General features: G+C 29.9%; 1 protein-coding gene across 1 annotated transcript in view; it reads right to left on the bottom strand.

The window, feature by feature from the left end:
* inpp5a (inositol polyphosphate-5-phosphatase A) overlaps positions 1-10,535 on the bottom strand; it is a 164,872-nt gene that overhangs the window by 90,226 nt on the left and 64,111 nt on the right. The window contains exons 6-7 of the mRNA XM_016487317.1: positions 7,584-7,636; positions 5,041-5,160 (exon numbers count right to left, since the gene is read on the bottom strand). Coding sequence (XP_016342803.1) covers positions 5,041-5,160; positions 7,584-7,636 — 173 coding nt within the window. The remainder of the gene's footprint in view (positions 1-5,040; positions 5,161-7,583; positions 7,637-10,535) is intronic.

The following is a 10,535-nucleotide window of genomic DNA, read 5'->3' as shown; positions in this document are numbered from 1 at the left end:
TATATAAATGTAGTGAAAAACTTGTAGTAATGTCTGTGTAAATAATAATTATTAAATTTAAATATTTATAAATAAATAAATAATACCCCTACACCTGTTATTGTATAAAAATGACGTCTCACACACACACATTATATATATATAAAATTTAGTAATTTAGTAAATAAAGTTGACTTAAAATAAAATATTTTTTCTAAATCATATGTATATATATATAATTTTTTGTGAAATGTAGTAAATAAAATAAACATTGTAAAGTCTAATAAATTTAAAAATAGTAATGTCCATTAAAAATAGTAACGTCATAGTAAAGTCTAATAAATTACTAAAGTAAACATGGTTTAGTGTAAAAATAAAATCAAATAAAATCCTGAGTGCATCATTAAATGATATCAGAATCACTGTCAGCCACTGGTGTCTCTAAAAATCAGTATCAGCATCAGTCATTTGAACTCATTTTGGTCGAGCTACGCAATGTTTTCCCCAATGATGTGCTCTTTCAGAGATGGGGGAAAAACAAGATCTGGAACTACGCGTTCAGTATTTCTCCTTTGAAAACATTCCACTTATTGACACGTTTAGTTTCTCTCTCCTCACACACATAGCAGCTCTCTCTCTCTCTCTCTCGCTCACCCTCTTTCCCTTTCAGCCTGTTGTTCTGGGAAAAGCCAAAAGGGAAACATTTATCCGGGAGGCTCTTTGAGTCTCCTGACAGTTGACTGATGACCATCCATAAAGTCACAAAGAATAGTTGTGTGGCGGCCAGAGCGGCCCGGCGCTTCCCCCTGGGAAACTAATTACCCTGAATTGTTAACGGCAACATTATTTTTCTGCCAATCACGGCTTTTCAATGGGCCAAAAATGAGCATGAAACAAGCCTTTTGACTGAACAGAAAAGTTAAATGTCTCCAATGTTGATCAAATTAACTTCAGCCGCCTGACAATGGACTATATTTGTGTGAAAATAAAAGCGGGGCACAATGGGGCTCTTTTAGGCCAGATTTCACAGTTGTGATGTAAAACCGCACCGGCCTGAACCTGAGCACATCTTCTGAATGGAAGAACATATCTGCGCACACAAAAGACCGAGGAACTGATCGGATGCGTCAAAACCAGACCAATCTGCTCAGAAACGCACGTCCGTTTGCCTCCGACGCAACAGCGAAATGTCGTGATTTACAGGCCGTGCATATTAAACAGCGACTACACAGAATGAAGATGCTTCGGCCGCCAGGATCCTTCCCAGGAGGCTTTGAGAGATAAACAGCGCTCGTATGTTAACTGAAGCAGAGATACTGAGTTTTATACTGAGTTTAACCATGCATTCGGGTCGTCTTGATACATAAACATTTCTAAAAAATGCATAGTTTAGTAAGGGAACGAAACTTGGCAGACGCTTTGAGACCCTCAAAACACACACCATTTATTTTTTTTAAGATTTTTTACCATTATTTTTAAAGAGATGTAACTATTTTTGCGTTCGGGTCATTTTTGACCCGGGTATGTATGGAGCACCATTAGTGTCAAAAATACTTAGAAAAAAAAAAAAACATTATCTATGAAGTTAAATTAGTGTCAAAACTTTTCTAACATATATTTAGCCTTTTCCCTATATCTCACCGACTTTTGGACTGAATTTTGTTGGTGAACATGAATACATACGTCTATTGATAAACCACTGCAGCATTTTTTCATCTAAAAGTGAAAGTTTACTCGAGCAAAAATAATTGATTTTGTTTGAAAAGAAAGTTTTGTAAGAAAAAAAATACATTTTATAAATTTGGACTGTTTTTGAGCAATCATGAGGAATTAAATTAAATTCAGAGGAATTTAAATTCAACTGATTCCAATGGAGTTAATACTGAAAATTATCTGATTATATGGTCTTATAAATTTCATACAATGATATACTCAAATAGAATTTGTCATCAACATTAAAATATATGCATATGTATATTTTGCATTATAGTTTTCTGATGTAGTTCATGTGTAATTTGAAATTTCAAAGAATTTCTCATTTTTTTAATTCATAAGAAAGAGGTAAACATTCTAAACTCAGATTTTTTTCACATTCTCTCATTAATCAGAAGCTGCTGATCAGATACAATATGGTTTTAGTTGAAAAATATATATTTGAATAATCCTTTGAATAAATTCAAAGGAATTTAATAACATTTGACTCATTCATTAATACTGATAATTCTCAGATTATGTGTTCTTATTAATGTCATACAATGATATATTCAAATAAAATTCCTCATCAATATTAAAAAAAATATACATGTATATCTTGCATCATAGTGTTTTTAGTGTAGTTCATGTGTAATTTGAAATTTCAAAGAAGTTCTCAATTTTTTTATTTATAAAAAAGGGTAAATGCAGTAATAACTTTGTAACATTCAAAACTTAGATTTTTTCACATTCACTCACTAAAGAGAAGATGCTGATCAGATACAATACGGTTTTAGTGAAGTTATATATAAAGTTATGACTGCTTAATAAAATGCCGATTTTTCAGGTACAATCGGACCCGGGATGCGAAAATAGCATGGAGATTCTGAATGCATTACGAGGGTTAAAAACGAGGTGAATGTGTGAGGAAAAGTCAAACTGGAAGAGGTCTGAGTGCAGGGGGAGGCGCGGACAATGGGCCTAAAGTCGGTTCCCAACCGGCGCTGAATGACCGCACTGTTGGAGGTAGCGCTGCTTTCTAAAGGCTGTTCAGCCACATTGTCCTCCTCCATCACAACAGGAGAATAGACTTTACTGGTGGCTGCCAAAAGGTTAGTAGCGCCTCTGAAAAGAGCCCAACATTATTCACTGCTTTGGGGGAAGGTGTTGTGCGCCGGTCGGACGAATCTGAACTCCATTCAGACGCGTGGAAACAGCGCCGAAACACGCTTCCGCCTCAGCGCTCGACTCTCAGAGCGAACGCTCTTATTATAGAGTTATAGAATTATAGAGTATTTCAGTGACTCCCAAAGTGTTTTTCAGCCGAACCCATTTGTGCTGAAATAAAACGTACTTGAAGTCCCAATGAGATTTTAAGTTCATGTGACCCTGGAGCACAAAACCAGTCATAAGGGTCAATTTTTTTTAATTGAGATTTATACATCATCTGAAAGCTGAATAAATAATATTTCCATTGATGTATGGTTTGTTAGGATAGGACAATATTTGGCTGAGATACAACTATTTGAAAATCTGGAATCTGAGGGTGCAAAAAAATTTAAATATTGAGAAAATCATCTTTAAAGTTGTTCAAATGAAGTTCTTAGCAATGCATATTACTAATCAAAAAGTTTTGATATATTTACGGTAGGAAATGTACAAAATATCTTCATGGAACATGATCTTTACTTAATATCCTAATGATTTTTGGCATAAAAGAAAAATCTATAATTTTGACCCATACAATGTATTGTTGGCTATTGCTACAAATATACCCCAGCGACTTAAGACTGCTTTTGTGCTGCAGGAACACATATTTCAAAAATGTAACAAAACATTCATATGATCACAGTTATTTGATCAGTTTCAGTAATGCTTATTCTGATGGTTTTTTTTTTTTATTACATTTTTATATGGTTTCAATTAAATTAAAATTAATATCAATGAGCTAAAATATTTTCTTGAAGTATAATTTGAGTTTTATATTAAGATTTCAATAATTAAATAATAATTTAACAATTCTCTGATGTCGGTTAATGGTCGCATGACATGCAGGTGATCAAATAAAATATTTAAAGTTTTTAGTAAATGTTTTATTTTGATGGTTTCTATTGAAATATTATTTTATTTTATTTTTTATGATTTAAATAAAATAAAAGTAAATTAAAATTAATTCATATTAATTAGCTAAAATATTTACCCTTTGAGATTTTAAGTTAACATTTCAATAATTTAATCATTCTCAAACCCCTCTGTGCTAAAATATTGACTATTGACCGCTGAGATTTTAAGTTAATATTTCAATAGTATTACAAAACATTCACATGATTAGTTATTTGATCATTTTTAGTAGTGCTTATTTGGATGGTTTTCTTTTTTCTTTTAAATATTTACAGTTTTTATTTAATTAGTTAATATTAGTTAGTTTATTAGTTTATTTAATAAGTTAATATTTCAATACATTAATAACAATTGTCAGTTAATTGTCACACGACATGCAGATGTACTAATAAAAAGTTTCATCTTTTTAGTAAGTGTTTTATTTTTATGGTTTTTATTTTAAATTATTTTATTTACATTTTTATGATTTAATTAAAAGAAATGTAAATGAAATAAATAAAATAATATTAATTAGCAAAAATATTTTATTATAGTACCCTTTGAGATTTATTATTATATTTAATAATAATTTAATAATCTGATGTCAGTTAATGGTCACGACATACAGGTGAACAAATAAAATATTTTTATTATTATATTTAATAATAATTTAATAATGAACTGATGTCAGTTAATGGTCACTAGGGTTGCAAAGGGGTCGAACATTTCCAGTAAATTTCCGGAAACTTTCCAAAAATCCCTGGAATATAAAAAAAAAAAAAATCCTGGAAAGTTTCCAAAAATTTCTGGAATGTTTTCGAAATTTACTTGAAATTTTCCACCTTTTTGCAACCCTAATGGTCACTACATAGAGGTGAACTAATAAAATATTTTTATTTATCTATTTTTAGTTTACTAAACAAATATCTGTTTAGTACAAGTTTTACTTTGATAGATTTTTTCTAAAAATTATTTCATTTTTACAATATCATTTCAGATCACACACAACCCTTGGAGAACATTATTTAATCAGAGGAAAACAAGTGCTGGGATGAAGTGTTTATGAGATTAATATAAATAAAAGAGCTGAAAATCGTAAGCAACAAGAAAGGTCTTTTTAAACTGTAAATCAGGGTAAATGATGGCGTAGTAAACCGCTCTGGTCTCTCATTGTGAAAGAATATGATCTCTAAGCCGTAATTCACCAGCGCTTGATATGGTCTGCATGCATTTCTTCAGAGTGAACATGCATTTAGCAGATTGTCTCACCTGTCCAGCACGAAGCCCAGCGCTTTCTGCCTCGTTCCCGAGTAAACCGACGGACTCTTCTCCCACGCCACCAGGTTAGACGCGTCGTGAAACAGGTGGATGTTCACCAGGTCAAAGGCACTAAGAGAGAGAAAACACGTTTATATTATCAGCTGCGTTTCTCAATGCAACAGAGCAACGGCACGCTCACGGGTTCGATTCCCAGTCAATGCATGAACTGATCACATGTTGGATAAAAGCATCTGCCAAATGCATGAATGTAAAACAGATACAAAAGAAAGCACCTGTGAAGTGTGTCAGGTGAAGGAAACACTCTTGAAAAGCTTAAATAACACTTTCTACCAAGCCACAAGTGTAATATATTATGAATGCATTCATGCCGCACTACATGCAGCTGATTTATTAGCATGTGCACAATGAATCACATTTCATGGGTTAACCTGCAGTTTACTCTGTAAGTGTGCACAGGATGAAAAACAATGGACTGAAAAATAAGTCAAGCTCATTTCAGTGAGTCCCAAATATTTTCATCAGCCGAACCACTTTTATTTAAAATTATTTATTTTATTTTATTTCAATAAAAAACACGTTAGTACGTTTTATTTTGAATGATTTTATTTTAAATGATTTAAAAAAAATCATATTTTTAGTATTTTGTTTTTATTTAATTTTAAATTATTTAATTTTAATTCATAAAAATTGTGTTATTTTGTTTGCTTTTATTTTCAATTATTTATTTTATTTAAATTAGTTAAAAATACTTTCCGTTTTTCCAATAATTTTCAGTATTTTATTTGAATTGCTTTTATTTTAATTCACTTAAAAGATTATATATTTTTTTTTTATTTATAATTTATATCATATAAATGTATATTTATTTTATTAATTTATTTAAAAAATATTTTATACTTTTTAGTGTTTTGTTTTGACTTATTTTAAATTTTAATATTTTTTATTTTAGTTTTTATTTTAATTAAAAAACATTTTTAATTTATATTTTATTTTTATTTCCTTTATAGTTTATATAATTATACAAATTAGTTATATTTACATAAATTACATATTTTATTTTAATTTAGTTAAAAATATAATTTTTAGGAAGTATTTTATTTTGATTGCTTTTATTTAAAAAAAAAAATTTCTTTGAATTTAATTAATTATTAACTTTTCATCACCTCACAAACTCCCTGCAGGTCCTCGTCTGGGAAACCCTGCCGCGTTTCATGGGTGCTTACAAGTACTCACACAAAAATAGATGCAAATGAACAGCTTCATAATGCATTATAATGTTCTCAGGCTGAATGTGCTCACTGCTTAATATGAACACGTCTATGAGTTTCTCTGTTCTATACATCAATAAAGCACAGAAGTGAGCCGCTCAGTGCTGAGGAAGCATCTCAGTAATCAGGTTTGGCCTGTTATTCCTCCGTCACCTTTTCATCAGCTTCATCCGGTGTCAGACGCTCTTGCTCTCGTGCCGTTCTGCTATTGCATTAGCCGCTCTCTCTCTCTCTCTCTCTCTCTCGGTCTGATCATGTCATCTGTCATATGTAAGCGCTCGGCTAACACGATTAGCTGTAATCTAATCCTGCGGCTCAGGCGGGAGAAACTCGCTCAGAAGCGCGGTTAGTCCTTTAGCAGAGACTTTCATCCCAAGTGACTTATTACAGCTTCACTTCTCCTCTGACCGAGACTCGAACCGGCCGCCGGACCGTTCAACAGAGAACAGAAGAAAGGTTTCATGGGTTTACCTGCATCTCAAGCAGTGGAGGATGACAAAGCGTGCACTGAAAGCATGGATAGTTTGAAGAATTATAGCTTATTTCAGTGACAGCCGAACCCCCTTCAGCTAAAATAAGTTAATATTTCAATGATTTACCACATGTTCTTTGATGGTCACATGACATGCAAGTGAACCAAAACACTAAATTTAATTTAGTTTTGTCATTTAGTGGTTTAGTTTAGTTTTAAAGTGTTTTATTTTTTCCCCCAATTGTAAGTCGCTTTGGATAAAAGAGTCTGCAAATTCACTAAATGTAAATGTACATTTTATTTTAAATTACTTATTTTATTTTACTTTATTAAAAGTACTTTTGGTTTTATTTTGATTGTTTATTTTAAAATATTATGTAATGTTTTATTTTGATTGCTTTTATTTTAAATTATTTAGTTTTATTAAAAAAATATTTTAATAATTTAATTTTAAATTATTTTAATTTATTAAATAATTTGTGTTTTATTTTTGATTGCTTTCATTCTACATTATTCTATTTTAAATAATATTTTTAATGTGTTTTATTATTTGTTTTCATTTTATTTACTATTTATTTTAAATTCATATACATATTTTAGCGTTTTATTTTAAATTATTGATTTTAATTTTATTTTTAAAAAATGTCATATTTTATAGTATTTTATTTTGCTCATTTAATTTTAAATAACTTATATTATTTATCTAGAGCTGCAGTAAACACAATTGGCTGATGAAGCGGTTGAAATCTGTAAGGCCGGGTTGATCTGGTTTAGGACAGAGATGAACTCACCAGTCAGCCAGCGCCCATCGGGTTCGGATGAAGCCTTTTCTGGACCATTTACTCTGCAGGACGAGAAAAACCATCAGCACAGACACACATTCAAACCCAATCACATCCCTTCATCCACCTGCAGACAAACATTCATTCATTCGATCCCTCATAATTCATTCATCAATCAGTAGACCTCCAGAAAACTTCCAGTGAGACCAAAAAGATGATTCTGTGCTACTGCTGGTCTCATCTTTTCAGGTTTTGACCACACTGAAATATAAAAAGAATTAAAATAAAATAAAAAATGTAATTCATTAATTAAAATAAAAAGATGCACAAATATAAAAAAAACTAATATATTTAAATGATAAAATAAAATATAAAAATTTAAATAAATATCAATAAATATATAAACAACATAAATATATAAAACAAATATATAACGTACAAAATACAAAATACAATTAAACAATAATAAAAATAAAATAAATTAATTAAAAATAAATAAACTAATTAAAAATAAAATAAATTAATTAAAAATTAATTAATTAAAAATCAATTAATTAATTAAAATCAATTAATTAATTAATTAAAAATAAATTAATTAATTTACTATAAATAAATAAATTAATTAATTAATAATAAAATAAAATAAAATAAAAAATAAAATAAAATAAAATAAAATAAAATAAAATAAAATAAAATAAAATAATAAAACCTGTTCACAACTCAAATGGAGCAAAATGAGATCAGAGCTCACTTTAACCCACTAACAGTGTAAATGCACTCAACGGTGTATATTTTGACCCCGGAGCAGGCGAGAACAAAGCTTGCAAAAACAAGTGTACAAATACGTTCTGTCATTGTTCTTAAATCAAACACAATGCTACTAAAGATGAAGAAAACGAGGTTTCTCGTTCAGTCTGATTGAGAGACGGCAGCATTCTTGAGTTTCTGTCCAATCACATGACTCTCAACATTATTACATGATGCTGCGAGTGTCCCGATTACCAATGCACAGAGCGAGAGAGAGAGAGAAATAACCTCTCTAATGGGGAGTTAACTGCAGCGATGAATAAACTAATTACCGGCCGGGTCACAGAATTACAAATGAACTAATTTTATTTTAAAACTCTGATGCAAATGAAAGGCCTGAGAGCGATTTGATTGCTCCTCACATCTTTCAGCCGGCATTAGGACAAGATTAACTGGATCTAATTCAATTACATTTGCATACTTGAATTAATCTGCGGGCTACAGCGAGCGGATGACGGCAAGAACAGACTTTTCTCTGGAGAAAATCCTCTCCAGATCTTACAGCGCATAAACTAACTAACAGCAGTCCGCAATACAGATACAGAAGCTCTGAGGACCGAAGAGAACAGCGTGCTTGCATGACTAGAAGATTAAACTAGACAAAAAAATTAATTAATTAAAATTTAAAAACATTACATTAAAATAATGCAATAAAATAATACTACTATATTATAATAAATAAATAAAATAAAATAAAATAAATGAACTGTTCCTTCAAACAGGCCACTGCAATAAAATAAGTTCAAATTAGACAAAACAAAAAATGTAAAACAAAACAACAGAAATTAAAATAGCAAATAATACAAACTATATTAAAATAAAATAAAAATAATAACAAAACTAAATAAAAACAAAAACTATTCCTTTAAATCCTGACAGAAAACAATATCTGCAGTCGGTGGGTGGGTCACTGCAATAAAAAAAACTATTGAATTAGACTATACAAAAATACAATTAATTATTCCACGGTCTGTCTGAATACTGGATTCTGATTGGCTGGCAGGTGTGCAGCAATGCAACTACTACCTCAAGGCCCAGAAAGGAAATAAGGACTATAGTGGTTCAACCTTAATTATGAAGTGACGATAATACTTTTTCAACAATTTATTTTTTTCTGTGTCAGTCTCTGACATGCATTCACAAGAGGTGCTGATGCAGGAGCCGGCATTTTGACAGAGACCCGGATGCGCTATTTTAACAATGACTTTAATACCTTTCTGAGGTGGTAGTGGCATTGATGTCTATGGGGTATTTAATCAATAATACCTTAATTTGTGTTCCAAAGATGTATGGAGGTCTTGTTGGTTTGGAATGACATGAGGGTGAGTAATTAATGACAGAATTTTAATTTTTGGGTGAACGTTCCCTTTAATGCCTGTAACAGTCACACTGAAGCTCCTATTCAATAACTTATACCATGGTCTGTCTGAATACTCTATTCTGATTGGCTGGCAGGTATACATTAAAACAGTTTAATGCACAGGTAGTTCCAAGTCAGTTTAATCACCGTTCTGTATTAATGCGCTGCTTTAATTGATGCACACCAACAAAATGAAGACAAAATTAGTCAAAATAAAATAAAATAATTAAATGAAATTATATTATTATAAAATAAGAAAAATAAAATGTAATATAATAAAATAAAACAAAAATAAAAAAATTATAATAATATTCCATTATAGTAAAACAAGATTAAATAAAAAGAAATCCCATTAAATTAAATTATGCTATTTTAAAATAAGGTTAGACAAAATAAAATAAAACAAATTGAATCATAATAATAAAATAAACCGTTGGTTATCCCTTACATACAGTATATAATAATATTATAATATAATAACATAAGACAAAATTAGTCAAAATAAAATAAAATAATTAAATTAAATTATATTATTATAAAATAAGAAAAATAAAATATGATAAAATAGAACAAAAATAAAAATGTATAATAATATTACATTATAGTAAAACAAGATTAAATTAATTTAAAAAATCCAATTAAATTAAATTATGCTATTTTAAAATAAGGTTAGACAATATAAAATAAAACAAATTTACATTTACGTTTAGTCATTTAGCAGACGCTTTTATCCAAAGCGACTTACAAATAAATTACAAATTTAATCATAGTAACAAAATAAAATAATACCATTA

This window comes from Sinocyclocheilus anshuiensis, unplaced genomic scaffold (genome assembly GCF_001515605.1).
Source record: "Sinocyclocheilus anshuiensis isolate Anshui unplaced genomic scaffold, SAMN03320099.WGS_v1.1 scaffold709, whole genome shotgun sequence".
Classification (NCBI taxonomy): domain Eukaryota; kingdom Metazoa; phylum Chordata; class Actinopteri; order Cypriniformes; family Cyprinidae; genus Sinocyclocheilus; species Sinocyclocheilus anshuiensis.
Note: the sequence above shows the minus strand (reverse complement) of the source record. Positions and strands in the feature narration are given on the sequence as shown.